The sequence below is a fragment of the Perna viridis genome, chromosome 6, assembly GCF_037379345.1.
Source record: "Perna viridis isolate PV_CMFRI_1.1 ecotype Kerala chromosome 6, ASM3737934v1, whole genome shotgun sequence".
Taxonomy (NCBI): Eukaryota; Metazoa; Mollusca; class Bivalvia; order Mytilida; family Mytilidae; genus Perna; species Perna viridis.
In genome coordinates, this window is record NC_142450.1 from 41,533,785 (window position 1) to 41,553,442 (window position 19,658).

At 33.8% G+C, this 19,658-nt stretch overlaps 2 protein-coding genes across 5 annotated transcripts; one reads left to right on the forward strand and one right to left on the reverse strand.

Moving 5' to 3' along the window:
* The first annotated feature begins 1,157 nt into the window (after nucleotides 1–1,157).
* LOC148615007 (uncharacterized) lies at nucleotides 1,158–8,331 on the forward strand. 4 transcript variants are annotated; one of them, XM_088589596.1, is made up of 2 exons: nucleotides 1,158–1,307; nucleotides 6,822–8,331. In XM_088589596.1, the coding sequence occupies exon 2, from the start codon at nucleotides 6,962–6,964 to the stop codon at nucleotides 7,907–7,909; it is 948 nt and encodes a 315-aa protein (XP_088445722.1). In that variant the 5' UTR covers nucleotides 1,158–1,307; nucleotides 6,822–6,961; the 3' UTR covers nucleotides 7,910–8,331. The 4 variants fall into 4 exon arrangements, with proteins under 4 accessions (XP_088445722.1, XP_088445721.1, XP_088445723.1 ...); XM_088589595.1 differs by lacking the exon at nucleotides 1,158–1,307 and adding an exon at nucleotides 3,256–3,411; XM_088589597.1 differs by lacking the exon at nucleotides 1,158–1,307 and adding an exon at nucleotides 4,899–5,040.
* A 149-nt stretch (nucleotides 8,332–8,480) lies between these two features.
* Nucleotides 8,481–18,244, reverse strand: LOC148615008 (43 kDa receptor-associated protein of the synapse-like). Its single transcript, XM_088589594.1, has 6 exons — nucleotides 17,305–18,244; nucleotides 15,620–15,718; nucleotides 14,187–14,309; nucleotides 13,615–13,668; nucleotides 10,665–10,852; nucleotides 8,481–9,397 (listed from the first exon to the last, which is right to left on the reverse strand). The coding sequence occupies exons 1-6, from the start codon at nucleotides 17,989–17,991 to the stop codon at nucleotides 9,298–9,300; spliced, it is 1,251 nt and encodes a 416-aa protein (XP_088445720.1). The 5' UTR covers nucleotides 17,992–18,244; the 3' UTR covers nucleotides 8,481–9,297.
* Nucleotides 18,245–19,658: the final 1,414 nt, after the last annotated feature.

Here is a 19,658-nt window from a genome sequence, read left to right on the forward strand (position 1 = left end):
TGGCTACTCATTGTAACATTGTAAACTTAATGCTTTAAACGTTGTAATTTTGGGGGGGAAATGTAACAATGAAACTTATGACCTCTGGCATTATTGCAAATTTGCATTATGAAGCAGTTGCAATAACTTGTTTCATACAGAATACTTGTGCCGAAGGATTTGCACTCCGTCCAACAATCCGGTAAATCAGTTTCGCTCGTATGTCGTCGTGCTTATATTGGATATTTGGTACATTGCTTTACCACGACAAATCGATTTTTCAAATGTTGTTCGAGTTCGTTGGTTTTTGGCTGAGTTATGGCACTTGGGCTAAAAAATTTCATACAATAATTCAGTTTTTCGCACTTTGTATCGTCATACCTGCAGATATATACCATGTACAGTTGACAATTTAGTATATTGCTTTACCGTGACCAGTTACAGATGAAGTTCGAGTTCTGTTCCGGTCGGTGGATTCTTTGCTGAGTTATTGGCCCTTAGACTTAGAAAATTAATCCAAACTCAGTTTTCCGCACTTTCCCGTTAATAAATTTAGCGCTAACTTTGTGCTTTGTTCTCTTCAACATATTTTGTTCCGGTACAGGACTTTGTATTGACATTCAATACTCTCAGGATGCTGGTTGGTTTAAAGTATGCATGTCCTAATAGTAGAAGCAAGTTTTCCTTTCATGTGTACGTGCATGTATTTTTGTATGTGAAATATTTTAAAACGGCATTTTTTAAGATACCAGTCATTTATACAAAGTTTCAACCGAACCAACCGAAATAAACAGGACAGAAATGTGGATACGAGGATTGAATGTCATATTTATTTCTCGTGTTATCAACTTTAAATATTTCTTCTAAGTACACAAATAAACGTCTTGCATTGCGTGGGCCATAACGACATTTCAAAACTAGAAGATTAAACGATGTGAAGTTAAAAACATGGTCCTAATATTTTAAAAGTCATGATCACTTGTCAATTATATAGAAGGTTTCACGTTTAAATGAAAATATGTATAATTTATATGTATCCCATAAAGTATCCAAAGTCTTGTTCAATGAAGGGAAATGCTTTAAACTGGCATTTATATTACTAGCATTAAATACACTTAAATACCCATTTTCAAAATTTATACGAGAAATTTACAATAAGTCTCGGCTCAATGGGAATGATGTAAGTGGGTTTATGCTTTATTGAGGAAGAATCATACTTACAAGCTATGGATGGGAAATCACAGAAAGTTATATTAACTTTTGTCATGTTTACCATCTAGGTTTTCAGACCTATTTATGACTGTGTGCATGGAATATACATCCATTTAGTAAGTACATACTTTCTTTGTGTCAAAAGACTTACTACTCTTAAAGAATCAATTTACTTTATACACACGGTCTACTGTTGTACATATGTACACATCCAAGGGTCTCGCTTTAAATACATTAACTAATGAAAGGTCATAATTATAATCCGTCTGGACATGTATTTGAAAGCGGTCTTCGGGAAACAAATAACCTAAAGCACGTATTGCTATGGCAGTATACTAAACACTGGGGAGTTGTATGGGTTTACTGGTGATAGACAATCTTTCGCCATCTAGTGTATGAGTGTCATGGTGATAGGCGGCCAATCTATCGCCATCTAGTGTATGGGTTTATTGGTGATATATCGCAAATCTATCGCCATCTAGTGTTTGAGTTCATTAGTCATAGCCCGCCAATCAATCACCATCATGGGTATGATGGTTATAGGCCGACAATCTGTCAACATCTTGTGTATGGAATTCATTGTGATAGGTCGCCAGTATATCACCACCTAGTTTATGGGTATCATTGTGATATGACACCACCTAGTGTATGGGTATCAGTGTGATATGCCACCAATCTATCACCATCCTGTGTATGGGTATCATTGTGATATGACACCAATATATATCACCATCTAGTGCAGGGGTATCATTGTGATATGACACCAATATATATCACCATCTAGTGCAGGGGTATCATTGTGATATGACACCATCTAGTGTATGGGTATCATTGTGATATGCCGCCAATCTATCGCCATCTAGTGTATGCGCATCATTGTGATATGACACCATCTAGTTTTTGGGTTGTAACTAAATAATCCTTTATTTAGAACATCAAATACGTATTGTTCTAATCAAAACTGGAAACAAAATAAGGCATAAAAAAGTACTACTCACGATTGAACTTGCCTTTATTATATGCATTTTCATACGCAATAATGCCTTAGTTATTCCGAAACAGAACTAACCAAAAGGTCGAATTTTTGTTACTTTGTCAGATATAGTTTAAATGGACTTAATTAAGGACCTATTAACAGAATACAGGAACACTGAACCCACAGTATAGTATGTGGGACCAAAGAGAACATGGGTGACAATTCAATGCAATAGTAGCCTTAATATCTTTATATAGTTTCCAATGACAGCTTAATAAATTCAAATTCAGGCGCGTAGCTGCCGTTAGGCAAAAAAGCTTTTGCCTGCACTTAATTTTGCCAATTTTTTTTTTTTTTTTTTTTTTGAGATAAAAATACATCCAGGAGAGGCATAAATGATGCTCTAAAACGCGATCTCCGCGGAGCTTCGGGTGGGGGCTTCGCTCTCTGGACCTGCCGTAATTTTGCCTACATTTCAATTTGGCCTCAGCTACGCGCCTGAAATTTCAGAATATGTATGATTATTGCCCTTTATAAGGTTTTATATTTGGTTTAATTTCGCACCTTGAATTATCAAAATTATCGACAGGTAAAATCTTTAAGGTAATTGACAATGAAAATAATATTGACATATTACGACTTTTAACCATATCAATTATCCTATTGTGTCACTCAAAGGACTGGAATTTAAATAGTATATTGAGTGAGGAACTTTGGCTGCCACTTTCCTGACCCTAGGTTATTTGATGGCCCTTTCAGAATGAAACCAAATAGACTTTTGAGTTGTTCTGTTCTTTTGTTACCCACTGAAGTTTTCTTCACATATATTTGTCATAATTTAAATCTGTATAAAAGTATTCTGTCTAAAATTGAATTAAAGGTAAATTTTAAAGAGAAAATAAAATTTTCTACTTCACAATCGGTTCATTATTTGAACAATCTCCCATTTTAAAGTTTATGAATAGTCCAAACTTTACTAGATTTAACTGCAATATCACGAACGAAAACTTTAAATTGGTTTATCTTAAGACGTCAGAATTTTGAGTCCAGCTGATAATACGGGTAAAAGTTACCTTACGCGCCTGACGACGGATTTCAATATTTACCTTTTAAAACAAATGAATGCATATACAAGTAGCTAACTAGGTGCACTGTGTGTTCATGATTTTAGTTCAATATTAGTGTGCCTGTAAGGGAAACCCGATAATTTTTGGAGCAGCCTTAGTAGCCGTCCTGGAAGTCTTGTAAGTATACACAACTTTATGACGATTTGTTTCATTCTTTTCAATTGATCGACGCATGGTTTTGAAAAGTAAGTTTTATGAGGTCGGCATCCTTGAATTTTCAATATTTTAATATGCTTTAGTGATTTCTTTATTGTTTAAATCAATGAAGGCCCAATAACATATTGTAACAGATTAACGACTGTGTAAAATCGCCTGAGAAGACTGCAACTTATACATAAAGTAGTCTTGTCTGCATTTATTGTAACTATGTACAAAAATTCTGTAGAGCTGGGGAATAAACATTAATTGGATTAGAGGTTCAGTAATGCGGCCATTGTACCCGAAAAAAAGGTTCGACAATTCTCTAATTTAAGAAAGTAGTTATTATTTATGTTGCATATCGATATTTTTTTCTATTCGTACATGTCCTGTCAAAAACTTAATTAGCATGTTACATATGCATTACATCTGTATGTGTGTAAGTCAAAGAACATTTCAAGTTACAATCAGATGATTCATTGTGACATTTGGGAATTTTGTTTCAAACCCTCATCGGTAATACCTTTTAATAAACAATTAAAATTCATGTCCACAAAATTTCTAATTTTGATCTTTATAAAAAAAAAGAAGCATGCATAAAATAGTGAATTATCTTGAATTCTGGTTAGTGGGACTGTGCGTCATATTTGGACGATGGTCAAAGTTATCTTAAGTCCGAGGTTCGTGTGGGGTCACATTAATGGGTCTCATTATATGCGAATGAAACGTTGCACAGTTATTAGAAACAAAGTGTGGCTGTCTAAGATTTTATACAAATTATTATATGAACTATCGAAATATGTATCAGTATCTGGTATTGTCAGTATTTTGTCAATTTCCCTTCTCAAATGCATCGAAATTATAATCATGTCTGGATTTTATAGACCACCTCTGGTATTACGTAGTCAGTTTCTAACTACGAGTACATCATGTTTTCAAGTTACAGCAAACAATTAGCTTTATTGCCTGTCAGCTTTAAAATATTTTAGTATCAATTGTCATCAAGTGTAATTCGTACTGTTGTCATTACTCAAAAGACAGAAAAATGTGCATTTCACAAACAGTGTATAGATACGTGTAACTAATATTGTTTTCTCAAAAAGTCATACACAAAATAGTGCTACAATATACATGCAATTGTTAAAGAGATCACTTCCGCACAAAGATTATATTACTAAAAAACTAATTGAAATATGGTATAAAATGTCTTGTATTGAATTTTAATTACCAATAAATCATTTATAATTATTTTCATTTTTTTTGTTGTAACTTTATTCAACTTCTATAGGTTTTCGGTATCGACAATGTTATTCAATATAATCATTTATAAAACTAATAAACTTTCAGTTATAATATCCATGAAGAGATTACACGGTCTGTTGGATATTATATATCGGATCTTTTGCCGTTTATTTGTAAAATGGAAATCGATTGATATAACAGGGGATTAAAGGCTTTAGATTTGTTATAAACAAATAATCCTCGGGTTTGATTGCCCGGATTCAATAAATCCCAAATTAAATCGAGGACGTTCGGTTTCGTCAATATGCCGTTGATTTTTACACATGGTACCATACACATCTGGATATAAAACATTTTTTGTCGGAGGTAGGTTATCAATTTTTCAGAAATATTAAGTTGAACTTTGAATGTTATAACTACCTGAAAATACAATCTTGGCCTTTTAAACCTTTATGGCCATGGCATGGCTGTGTTGTCTTATTTGTAATTCACCGACATCATTACAGTGCATATGTAAAATGAAGAATTCGGTAAAAAAAATATATACTCTTACTATACAAATCGATACATTAAGCTATCATGTTAAAAGACCAATGTACTGCAATACTAGAATTAAATCGTTTTAAATTCAATAATAAATATGTATATACCGGTAAAAGTACATGTACTATATTATAGTGCATTCATACAGATGTATGATACATGTATATTGAATAAAGCTACTTACACATGTAAGTCAGCAAATACAGAAATATTGAATGGGTTTTGACGCTTCTTTACTTGTACCTATGCCACTATCAATAAAACACAGAGAAGAACAGAATATTCGTATGAGGATATTAATCTACATCTTAAATGATTTTATAAGGGTAATGTAATACTTTGTCAAACATTTCATATTTGAACAAGTTATAAAATTTTAGGGTTTAAAATTCATCCTTTCAGAATTATCTCTGTTGTGCGATGACATAATTATTCTGAAGCGTTTGATTGAATGGTCATTTTCTTATAAATGTATTCCATGGTGAACAAACAGATCGTTCTAAATCAAATAAACTTTCTCTTTTATGTAAATAGACGAGACAAGTTTTCCCAATGATGATAATTATTCATGCCAGTATTCGATTTCAACTATCCTTTCATACAAAGGTCTTTATGTGTGAATAAAAGGATTCACTTTCATCCCTTGAAGACAGCACGAAATCGCTTCAATTGGTCTTAATACTTAGCGTACTTTATCCTTGTTCAGTCAAATTAATAACGATCTCATTTGAGAACAGAACTTTCAAGTTATTTATCACATTTTGTTGACTTCTAGTTCGAATGTAAAACACTTCGTCATTCACAGAATATTAAGGATGACCTGGTACATGATTTGCAATGAAAATGTATTTTTTCTTTAGGAACTGTTTATCGCACATGGGGGGGAGGGGGTAAAGAAATATCTTACGGGTAAAGTGTAAAATATATCCCTGAATTTGTGCAATAAGTGCTTGGAAAAATCGCTTTCAACCGTAATGAACTCTTGTTCAAGATCTTTGAATAAATAAAACTGAATGATGGTCAATATTGATTTGGAACATGACCCCTATTTATGAGAAACTGCTACAGTTTACCAAAAAAACCATGCTGGAGCCACACACGATAGTTACCATAGATAAGGCTTTTATTTGTTTGGAAGCAATAAAGAACATTCTTAATTGAATGACTGATTGCAAAGAAATCAATGAGTAGATTATTTTGCTCAAAGGCAGCATCGGGGTTTTAGAATTTCTCGTCAATTAAAACACAAACCCGATCAATTCATCACCCGTATGATTTCAAACATTTATTGGATTTTTGAAGATAAACATCCTTATGAGTGTTACAATGTATAGAAATAATAACCAAATGACATGAGATTTATTGAGGTTGCGTTCTTGTTTCCTTATAAAGGATCAAATTGACCGTTTTTAACCCACGTGGATACCAATGGATTGCCTAAGAAACTCTCTTTGTTGGTTACTTGGGATATTTCAAGTGTTCTAATGCATTCCGTACCACTTGGGGTTCGGTAAGTGGTTGTATATCGTTAGTGCATTGGAAATTTAAACACTTCATCAACTACAAGTGTATACTTATTGCCTTATTTTATCTTCTATTTTCAGCCATGATTGACGCTAGCTAAACAAGGTATATCTACAGTATTTGTGTTCATTTAGAGAAATAAAAATGTCCAGTTATTCATTGAGGAAGGATTAGTATTCGTTCAATGTAACCGACTTTATTCTTCAAAACATAAGTTAAAATGCCAGCAAACGAAAATCCAACGTACAACTCGTCTCGTATGCAAAGAGCATACCGAATTAATAACATTGAAAATGCGAGGTTACAAGGACGTCTTAATCTTTTGGAAAAAGAGAAAACTCATGCCATCAGAGTAACAAATCAAGATATTCGTCTTATTTCCCTAACGTTGGATTACATTAACTCGTGTAGTGGACATAGCGCTGAAGGACTAGCGCCTCACGAAGATATTGTGAAACAAACTGAGGATGAGGGGCCCTTCTACATGTATGGAGAGAGAATTGTGGGTCGAAAGAAGCGGCGGATAAAGCGACCACAGTCGGCCATGTTTTCTACATCTAGTCGTCGTAGATCGGACAGTGATTTTTCTGCTTCTCTCGCTTCAGTACAAATCCGCCCCCAAAGCAGTCCAGTAAAGCGCGGGAGCGGTCAGGCAAAAGACTCTGACGCAGAAAGCTGTATTTCCGACGTAACTTTTAGTAGTTCTTCTGGTAGTACATCAAGCTCTAAGCCTTCTTGGATGGACAATACAAACGAACTCACAAAAAAGTTGCTCAAAGCAAAGAAGGGTGTCCCCGCCGTCAAAAATCGTCGATTGCATGAACGGGAACGGAAATTACGTCGACATAGTTCGACAGCAGGTGTCGATTTAAGTGCCTTATCTATACAGCTAAATGCTTTAGATAATCAAGATTCCAACAGGGATCGACCAATGACAAGCGGATTAGGTAGGAACGCGGGAATCTCAGAAATTCTAAATCAAAAGAGGCCAACCATGTCAGCGAATGCATGGAAAAATCAACTCATTCAGAATAGGCTAAGTAATGCTCCAATGTCAGTTACTGCAAAGCGTCAAAGTATCCACGAACTTAAAATGAAAATCAACGAAGGAAAGCGGGAAAGCGTTGATACGAAAGTAAAGACGTTTATAAGTCAACCACCTGAGTGAAAATATATCTGGACACATATTTTTCAGTGTGCTCTTGCCATGCTAACGTTTTATTCAATGAATACTCCTTCTAGTCATCAACGAACTCGACACGCTATCTGAATGCATTTATTACTTTGATGTTCTATGTTCTACAAGTTATAATATTTGTACATGTTTGCTACAAGCCTTACGTGTATACTTTAGAGAAGTCGTGATAAGTTTGAGGTATTTACTTTCCAAACTTGGAATATTCTATGCATTTAAAACTATGAGTATGTAGTTTTCGTTTTTTTATAGTGAAATATTTACACGAATTATTGTTGAATGAGATAATAATCTTAAGAACAGTATACACAGAACAAAAATATGGTCTTCACCTTATTATTTTATTTATTTTTTTTTTTTTTTTGGTTCACAAAATTAAAGCAAATATTTCTTTATGACTGAGTTAATATAATTTCATGCAAGCTTACATACGAATTACAGTTGAAACGTTCACATTAAAATCATGATCAAGTAGAAGAGAATACACAAATCGCATACAGAGCACGAAAAAAATAATAGGATAATTAATTGGAAAGAATTGAGAACCAAAATATGATCACGAGTTAATTCTGAATGGGTTCTTGGCACTAGTAATAATATTTTGGTTGTTCGCGATAACCAATTAAGTATCCTATTTATTATATAGATTTCCTGTGTTATTCGATGCTATTTTCAACATAAAGTACGGCGGATTGATTTTCGTGTTGTGACGTTTTGACGGTAGAAAGTGCGAGAGTGAAATGACCGAATTTATTTATCGATTTTTTTTTTGCACTGGGAACATTCGGTAAATCACAACTATCTATTATATACAATATAATATCTAGAATTATTAACACGAGTTTCGCTGAACTATATTCACTTGTGCGAATGTAACAAGTGTAAATATTCATTCAATCATTGCAATTAACAGAAAATCGATATTTTTTTTCATTTGATTCGCCTTTTCATTGATTATACAAGATACACATACAATACATACACACTGTACAAAATTTACAATGGGGTAAAGGAACATATATGTGCATACAACAAAGTTAAAACGTTTATATAATTACCACAAATTAGAGTATTTCTTTAAACGGATATCTGCAGAAGATAATTGTGTATATCTTAAACGTTTTCTGTATAACTTCTTGTTTCTTACACATCAGACAAAACTAAAGCATACACACTGTCTGAGATGTAAATATACTGAAGTGGAATGATATTACTAGGTTTGGTCCCACTGAGCACGGGTTACACTCACACTTATCTGTCATTCGTTCGAGCCCGGTCGATCGCTGAAACCAACGACATTCACATTTGAATGGTAAAATGGCCACATCAAGTACTTATTATTATTTAGTGAAAATTGAAGTTCACAACAAAGGATTAGACGCCGATAGTTTTCTACAAGTTGGACATGGCCTCATTTTCTCCTTCCTCCCCCATGTAAAGCGAGCTAAATGACACGCACATCTACAAAAGAAAGATAATTCTATTAATGTAGTAGTAGCTATGGTGGTAATCGAATGATCATAAATATATAGGTACGGTATGTAGCACATTTATATTTGCCACGTTTGATACTGTACATACGGTAACACTTCCTTAAATTAACAGTTCTGTATTTTTCTAACACAACCTTATATGATCTAACGTACCTTTAAGAGTGGTAAGAAGATATATGAACGGTATACTGACACTGCACAATAATTTAAAGGCAAAATCAAGGGTAAATACCTTTAAACAAACATCTAAAATTTCGAAAAAACAAGCGACTAAGACAAAGCAGAGAAACCAGGAACAGAAATCGGAAGTAAACGTACATTTTGTAAAATACAGGTGAAAATAAATGAATATTGTATCATCAGTATTCATTTGTTAAACACATACAGTATATACGTATATGATACAGTTGAACACTTATAGAATACAGTCAAATCTCGGTAGCTCGAACTGCAAGGGACCATTGAAATGTGTTCGAGTTATCGGGAGTTCGAGAAAAGTTCGTATATTTCCTGATCTGTTTGGGTGTCAGTCCGAGTTCGGACTGCATCGTTAGAAATTGCCGGCTTCCTATGAAGTTGTGTTAGTTCGTGGATCTTTTTCGTTCGCTTTCGGAAGATTATGTTGATTTGTGGACATTAAAAATGCTATGTTCGCTTTTAAAAACGTTCAGAGTTGTTCGAGTTCTTTGGTCAATAGTTTGTTTTCATCCGATTTTCTTTCGTGCTTTTATCATACCGACTTCGGAACATTCTCGAACTTCAATCAGTGTTATTTTAAAGATCAAAAATACCTAATGAGTGATGACTTAAATTTTACCTGTAATTAACTAAAATGATTGTTCGAGAAATCGAAGTTCGAGTAATCCAAGGTTATTTATATTGATTATATAGGAGACAATTTTGGTACTTTGAATTGTGTTCGAGAAATCCCGGGTGTTCGAGCCATCCGAGTTCGAGCTAGTGAAGTTCGACTGTAGTTGAATCAAATTTATAAAATTTCTTATAAGTGACTTTTCATCACAGAATATCCCTTAATTTCAACAGACCAACAAACTTCTCATGTTTATAACATAACATCACAAATACATTATTGTACTTTGCAATGAACACCTATCATCGTGTCTATGACTTGTGATTTTATATTGTACATAAAAAATATTATTATTATATGTACAGATAATAGTATTCTTTGAAAGTTGTGTCTGTTTTTTTACCTTTAGTTGCGTTATAATTACCTGGTATGAATTAAGTGACAACAGGGTAACATATCGAGCTGTTCTTTTGTTTTCCCAATTGCATCACTACAAACACCACAGAAAAGCCCCATTTCATTTATCAGGTAGTCCAGAAGTTGTTCATACTCCTCTATAGATTCAGCGTCACAAAGTTCAGTAAGATTTATACAACATTTTACTGCGAACATCTGTAGTAAAAGCGAGAAAAGATTATAGAAGCACACACACACATAGATTATTAGTCACCTGTTGTATGTACATGTATATGTATATCACTTTAAAGAACTAACCAGTGGCAGTAGTCAAGACAGTTTTGTGGGCTGCTAGAATAGGAGGAATACGTAGAAAGTAACAATTAAGAAAATCGAAAGCTTTTTAATTTCACCAGCCCACGCAGGTGCGAAGAATTTTTTTCCGTCAGCTCGACATGTTTCTTATTGTCTTTGTAAAATCGGCGCGTTTGGGAAAATATCTGGGATGGGGGCAATGTAAAGAATACATTATATTTTTGAAAGATAGATCAAGGAAGGGAACCAATGTTATAGCGGTAATAAAAAAATATGTAATCCAGGGACAAAGGCCAGACATGGAAATGGAAAACAAACGTACATGTGTACACAACAAAGAACATACAGTAAGTAAAATCATACATACAAACAAACAAAAGCAAATGTGCAACTCGGACTCCACTAAAAACTGGGAGCATGGACCATGTGCACCGGTAGGGTAACCGTCCTCTGCTTTTCTAGAAACACCCGCCGAGTTGCTCATAAAAAATCAAGTCCGGGGTAGACAAACGAGGAAAGGAAAACTATGACCCGTTGAATAAATCAGTTTTAAGGTCCAGATTGGATGCACCATAACGATCCACGATGGCGACCATAAAACCTCTGCAGTAATGACTTCAATCTTGTAGCAATATAACCCTGTTCCAGAAGCCTATTTGTTAGAGTTCTAGCGCGATACAAAAAGTCTGCGTAGATTCGGCAAGCTCTGGCATAACGTATGAGTTGTGATATGAACACTCTATACGCAGGTGCTGAAGGGATGTTGCCACAGATGAAAGGAAACTTGACAATTTTGAATGAAAAGTCATCACGTTTGTCGTAAAGTTTGGTCAATAGTTTTCCTTTACCATATATTTCTAAGTGTAGATCAAGATACGAGGCTGACTTCACAGTGTCTGTAGTATCCTTTATCTCAAGTTCTTTCGGGTAGATGCGATGTATCAAATCCCCGAAATTAGGATTGTTTAAAGATAATACGTCATCTATATAGCGGAAACTGAGATTAAAGGATCTAGCCAAACGATATTCTTTCGGATCAAATCAGCTTTAAAGTCAGCCTCATAAGAGTGAAGGAATAGGTCAGGAAGTAGAGGAGCACAATTTGTTCCCATTGGAATGCCGACCGTTTATTGAAAAACACGTCCACCACACTGGACAAATGTGTTGTCGATTAAAAATTCCAACATTTTGTAAACATCTTCCTCTGTATATTTGGAAGATGATTTGGAATTAATTCTTACAAAGTATGAGGAATCTCTACCAAGAACTATATATTTGTATCTAGGTGTACCATCTTTTTTGGAAAAACAACGATGTATAATGTTTTTAAGTCGGGTTTTTAACTGAGTATGGGGAATAGAAGTATGTTGAAAAATCATAGGTTTTAATGCTACTATATTCAGATAATAGTCTTGAACTGATTGTCTCCAAAAGATCTTTCGAATTGTCAGGATCCACATTGAATTAATACCACTACGGGAGTAACAAGCGTTGTGGTAGGACTGCAGACCCCCTTTGACAGTTGTGAGTATAGAAGTTAAAAGTTTTGAAAGAGGTTTGGTGGTACATTTTGCAGATCCAGCTATGAAACGTTGTTTGTATGGATTCTTGTGGATATTAGGGATCCAGTATATAAACGGTAAATCACAATCATCGTCCTCGGTGGAGAGACCAAAAGAGGATAACACAGATTTATGGTTTTCCAATCTCTTCTTTGGAGAGTGTGGTAGCAGTATAGGTCTTATCACTGCTATTTCTACAACTACCTCTGATAATAAACATTGGATGTAAAACGTGTTGCAGACAAAAACAATGTTGTTTTGGGCTTTGTCTGCTGGTACGAGAACATACTTTTCATGTATACTAGACAATGTTTTTGCTACATCGGGGTCTTTGAAAAGTGATGTAGCCATGGAACTCATTGACCTACTTAAAACTTTCATCCGTTTCAAAATTAAAGACCTCGCGGCCTTTAACAACTCTGACAGCTCTAGAGAATCAATGCCTTGTTCTCGTTTGATCTATTTTCTTACATAGTCCTCTACGGCATCCATAGGAACTTTAAAGTTATAATTCCAATTTATGGAGCGTGGTTCAGCGAAACAAATAACCAGGTCAGATGACTAACACCGAAAGTAGTTATTTATTATGAACATAATCGCTATTACCATGAACATGTTAGAAGATGAGCCGGTTCATACGATATTCGGATCGTGCATGTACGGTACGGAGTATAGTTTACGCATATTTTTTTCTACAAAATACTGGTATGGTTTGAGCAATTAACCAATCGTTACAATGTGCGTTATATTATTCAGTATCCAAAACACCTTATTGACAACTAGGAAAGAAAATCGTATCGGAGGTTATAATGTATTTTTCATATACGTACAGAGGACTTCCGTATTTTTGTTTTCAAGGTCGGGTTCGGGTAAGAATGAATTGTGTTTCCACGCGAGATATTAGCATTTTATTTGGATATAACAAGGATTTGTATTGTAAACTTTTTAATCATTATTTGGAACTCATATTAAATAGATGCAAATTATTATATATTTATCGATATATCTAAACGGAATGGATCAAATGCCATCTACCTCAAGTATGTTCTTATCATTGTACTGATGGCAATGAACAAAAATTCGTATCATATGTAAATGTACCTTGTTTCCTATTTCTTGTGATATTTCTAAAGATCTTTTAAAAAGTTCACAGGCCTGGAATAATTATAAAACCAAACTAACAAAACAACGCATGTATGATATGTGCACATAAAATAAAATTAAATAAGTTTTAACAGTCTGCTTTTACATGTATAGTATAAATACAAGGTAAAAAAATATTTATTTACTATCAATGACGTAGAATTAACGTCTTTCATTATATAACTCTCATTACTATATAAATTTATTCCATACGTAAAGATATTATTAATTTTGATGTTCATTTATTTGTGATTTACCTTCAATTACATGTAGATTTATTGATCTGAACGTGATTTGTTTTCATATGAGACTTTAGAATAATAAAATGGTTTACTCAATACATAATTGGTTCAAAACCCAGTGCTTGGACCCCTCTTCCCCCTCCCGTTGATGCTTATTCTTTTCTGTCATCTAAAACGATTTTATATAGTTTTATTTTTAAAAAATTCTATATACATGTAATTTTTTTTATTGAAAATGATTTATGGGAAGTATATGTAAAATACTTTAATGCAGAACTATCGAAGTACCTGGTCAAAATCCTGTTGCTGACATGTAGTTTTAGCCATTCCATACAAAACCTGCATAAGACCATATTTATCTCCTATCTCTGTAAATATTGCATAGGCTGACTCATATCTAGGACTAGCTCTCTGAAATATTAATCTAATTGATTTACTTATTATTCGTGCCTGTTTGCTGATACAAAAATATATGTATATGTAGGTGTTATAACTAAACAATAGTACGATGTATTTTAATTAAATTTATCGGTTTGATTTAAAAAAAATATATATGACACTATTCAATATTCGAAGTTCAATACATTTTATATTATTGTTAAAATGTTTTGTATGCATTCCATTAGATATGCTAGATTTTAAATAAAAGTGTGATGTTTGCAATCAACTCTAATTACAACAGTGGTGCGATCATTGCCCCTACTGTATTTCAAGTCAGCTGGTATGAATAGAACGTTTATTTAACAATTGTCTTTCGAAACGCCCAAAAAGGCAAAATAAAAATCCCCAAGCAGCAAGGATTTTCAAAATGTTGTGATATAGAAATGATTAACGATATGGATCGTCTGAGTGAAAATTGGACGTTTTATCATCTTTTTATACGGACGATAAACAAGATAGGAAACTTTCCCTTTGTATCAGATGGTGTATAAATAAAAATGACCACAGTATAAACAAAAGAGAAAGAGTTTGAATGGAAGAAGGATATATACTCCGAGAGTATGTTTACACTCGAAGACTGAGATAATAAAAAATGAATAGATTGATTAGAATCGACTTAATGCAGGTGTTAGCATTTTAACAATCTAGCTTAATATGGAGTAGGTATTGCCTATATAAGCGAGCACATCGCTCTGACAAGTATTATGTCTCACTGTGAATAGAAAAAATAAATGTTAGCAGAGACGGTTAACTATTCACATTTATTTGAAATAAAATTTTCATTAATCTATATGAATTATTATTGATATATATATAATATATAGGTGTTATGAACAGTAAATATACGTGTTCATTTACCTAAAATGTTGGCATTTTAATATTGTTTGTTCGGAACTGAGTTTGGGATGAAACTAAAATGGACGACATTGATTGCAAATGTCACCACGATTAGCAAAAACTAGCGATTTTTTTATATACTTTTAATGATATTATCTCTAACTGTTTGACCAATAAACATAATTATTTCGGATTAAGAACATATTCAGTCTTCAAAGCCAGACCATTCCAGACCAAGTTTTAGCATATGTCCAACATGAGAACAGTTTTAACTTGGACAGTACCAGTGGGTTTCTATATTTTAGTTTAAATTATTGAATGTTCTGCTTAGACGATTCTTTTGCATACAATTAGATTTTGTTATATTCAAACCAAAACCGCGAATGGTCATGTAAGGATAAATTATGGAGTATGGTATTTTCGAAATTAAGACATGTTTAAACCTCAAAACTTCTACTTCGTCGATGAATTTCTGCAAACACATGTAAACACTCAGCCTGGAGTTGACGATCTCGACTTTGGATTGCATCTTTCATTACATTCTGTGGAAAAATAAGAAACGTGTAATTAAAAGATCTTTAAAATTACGTTCTGAGTAAAATTAGCCAGGTTTGAGTTTATGTTATTCTTTATAATACAGAAAACTTGAAAGTTTTGTTTTCAATATTCATTAGCTATATACATATCTTCACCCAAGTTATAAGATGAGATAAAGTATTATTGCAGTTAAGTGCGTTTAGTGCATCCCTTGTCAGCGCAGCAGTTTATATATTGCTACTGATTGGGACATGGAATTAAATGGAGCTGCCGGGTGAAGCAAATGGCAAACTCGAGACAATACATTCTGACGGGAATGCACACGAGAATTGTTCATCATCAGTGTTATGTCATGGATAGTTTCTACCAGTGAATCGATGCCGGCAGGTGAAATATACAAACCGAGGAATGTTAGGTATCTCTTCTGTTTATAAACATATTCCACATCTGGTTTGCTTTCTGTTTTATCTGTCTTTCATGTGGCATTAATTAACTATTGAACATTCATTAAACCCGAATATCGAAGGACGACGAGGGTAGGGAATTCGTAACAACAAACAGTTATGTATAAATGTCAGGGGAAATTAGTAATTTCTGAAGTATTCTATGAGTTTAAAAAGGTCACACAAGATTTCAATTTGAACCAACTTCGAATAACCTCAAAGAGTCTGTAGTACTTACAAAGTTACCAAGATACTTATGCATTATCTTTATATGCATTTCATTTGTTGAAAACCATAAAACGCGTCCTAATTCAAAATAAAAGTTACGACAAATTCAAGTAGTCACGTCAATAGTCGGAGATCTGACTTGCATCGCCGGTTTAACATAACTTAGTATACCAAAGTGAACCAACATTTCAGATCAAGACCTGAACAACATTAACATGTAACAAGCAAGTCGTATTTTAGTATAGATCTACCATTATAGATAAATTAAATTAAAGTTTACCTATAAAACTCGTACTTGTTGATATCTACGCCCACGACTGTATTACACAGTTTCAGCAGAAAGTAACCACAAGATGACTCGTTACATGTATTCATCTTGTTAGATTTAACGACATGCCACGTATTAATTATATCAGTTCATTTGTCTTTGATGAGTGTATATACTCATGAACAACATCATTAAATGTTATCAGTACTAGGAGAGACAAACACTTATTAGTGCTTTTGGTTCATCACAATTTGAGTGTACATGTACTATAACCACACTGTGTATTTTGTCCCCTGACTATAACCATGAAGAAAGGACATTGTGTATTTTGACCACCGACTATAACCATGAAGGAAGGATCCTGCATTGTGCATCATGTCCCCTGGCTGTAACCATGGAGAAAGAATCCAACATTGTATATAATGTCCCCTGTTAGTAACCATGGAAGAGGTATCCTAGTTTGTGTATAATTTCCCATTGACTATACCCATAGAGAAAGGATCCTACATACAGTATCATGTCCCCTGAATATAAGCATGGAAGGTGGGATCCTTCATTGTGCATTATGTCAACCTGACTATAACCTCGGTGAAGAGATCCTATATTGTGTATAAAGTCCCTTGATTATACTATCAATGCTTTTTACTCTTACCTCACAAGTATCAAGGGCTTCGTTTAGTCTGGAATTCTCTAAATGCAATTTCACCTGTTCTAGTTGAACACATTTGTGATATTTTTTAGACAAGTCAGAATCTGGATTCGAAGCAATAATATCAACACACTTAGAAACGTACATACATCCAGTTTCCATGTCATTCAGAAACGCAAATATTTGACCATAAGACACATTTAAAAGTATTCTAAAAGCCAGATCTTCTGATGAAGTATCTGAAACTCTCGCTTCCTCTAGGTATTTCAAAGCACGGAATATATCGCATTGTTTGAAGTGCAGTCTACCGTACAGTAAACAAGCGTATTTTGTCCATGGTGAATCTTTCTTATCCCGACTAAGACATTTCTTGCAGTATTCTTCTGCAATGTCGTACTCCCCGAGACGTTCATGAGCTCGAGACAGGTTCAAACACGCTTGCATTTCCTCATCCACAGTAGCTGCCGCCTCCAGCTGAGTTCGAGCACAGGAAATGACACATTTATATTTTCCCATGTCAAAATATGCTAAATTTAGATAACCAAGAATGACAAACTTTGTATGAGTATCTCCTTGTCCTGTTAGTCTATGTAAAGCCTTATTCCATTCATCAACAGCGTGTTCCAGCTTCTTCAAATCATAGAGCTCTAATCCTTTCTTTACTTCACGCTTCGCAACACTTTGTCCCATTGTCAAACAGCGTGCTAAAATTCAACTCATGCATGTCTACAACATTACAACCGGGATACCACGTCTAATTTTAGCTAGACCTACACTACAAACCTACATATTATGTGAAGAATGCATTCTCTCTGATTATTCAAAAGTGAAAATAGAACAGTCACATTCTTTATAGCGACTCACGTGCGAGTTGTTATCTTTTCTTTATATACTATCTCTCTCACATGAACGTAAAATATCATTGACACATTATTTCAATCGTCATTCCATTGTTTATATTCCTTCGGTTATACATTAATAATATTAGCATCATCTTTTTTAAAGAATGCAAGATAATTACAAAAATAAATTATAGGCATGTACTAAAGAAATGTATGGTCGATTTCTCTTGAGCAAAATACTTATGGATAAAAATCAAAATAGCGATGAACATGATGAAAGTGAAATAAGTACTGATGATGGCATAATAGAAGAGATAGATGGAACTGATTTTAGTGATGAGGAAGTTATTATATGCAAATCAAAGGACACGGTATCCAATGACAATAATGAATATAACAAGATTACTTATGTTACAAAGTATGGAAGGAAAGCAACAAAATTTCAATTTGAATAATTTGTGAGATTCATTTGGATCATTAACATCATTGGTGTCTTTTACTGTTTACTTGCCTTATCTCTATTCAATGAAACATTTGAGAATTTTGGAATCTTCAAGTTTATCCTACATATCATGTGTGTCAAAGGCAAGTGTTTTACATGTTAAAATGTTGGCATGTTTAACGAAGAGGGGATCACATTTTTAAATTTTTTTTAAAGAGGCCAGAAGTTATATATGTTTGATTTCAAAATGACTAGCCCCCACTCCCAGGTAAATAATGATAAGTCCCTTAATGCCACAATTTGACTTTGGCAACACGAGACTCGGATGAAATGATGAAAACGATAATCACCAAAGTATACTAAAACACCAAAATATGATGATTTAGCATGCATTAAAACACTTAGTTAAACTACATGGACAAATTTAAGCTCTGCGAGAAGCTTGTTTATAAATCCCTTTATATAGTGTTGTCCATTATATTTCTTATTTCTTTTTTCCAGTTTGTAAAATATGAAATACTATATCAAATTTTAAAAGGAAAATTTCTCTCTACTGACTTTTTTAAGAGACACAAAAATAATTGGTGCCTGAACTTTTGTGTACTTTTTATAGAAGGTACTACCATGAATATGACAACAACCATCGTAAAACACTTCCCAAAGAATACATAATATGTCATTTATATAAGTTCCTATTGTGTTGATATAGTAATAATTCACTTATTGGTAGATGTAGAACAATTAAACAAATCAAAGCTTAGCACAGAAAACTATTTCTAATAAAATGTTCAGAGAAAAAAAAGACGGTATGGACAAGGAAGACAAAGCCAAAATATGAAGCCGTGTTTTTATTTCTCGTCAATCGAATCCCCCTTTTATATTAACTGAATGGTTACACCTTCCCAAGGGTATAATTAACAACTCCCCACTAGAAAACTACATGAAAGAATATCATCAAACTGTCAGGCTATGGAACCATCGGACAATTTAACCGTGTGATATACAATGTGTTTCTGTTTCCGATCCTAACATACCTACCATTTTTTAAGTCGCTAATAAATAATTATTTTTTT

Bases quoted from the DNA above. Each gene is read 5' to 3' on its own strand.
- LOC148615007 (XM_088589596.1), top strand. From the start codon at position 6,962: ATGCCAGCAAACGAAAATCCAACGTACAACTCGTCTCGTATGCAAAGA.
- LOC148615008 (XM_088589594.1), bottom strand. From the start codon at position 17,991: ATGGGACAAAGTGTTGCGAAGCGTGAAGTAAAGAAAGGATTAGAGCTC. The intron at 10,853-13,614 runs GTACATTTACAT...CTTTTACTACAG, and splicing joins CACAAGAAATAGGAAACAAG to ATGTTCGCAGTAAAATGTTG. The intron at 9,398-10,664 runs GTAATTATAACG...TTTCTTTTGTAG, and splicing joins TGTCACTTAATTCATACCAG to ATGTGCGTGTCATTTAGCTC.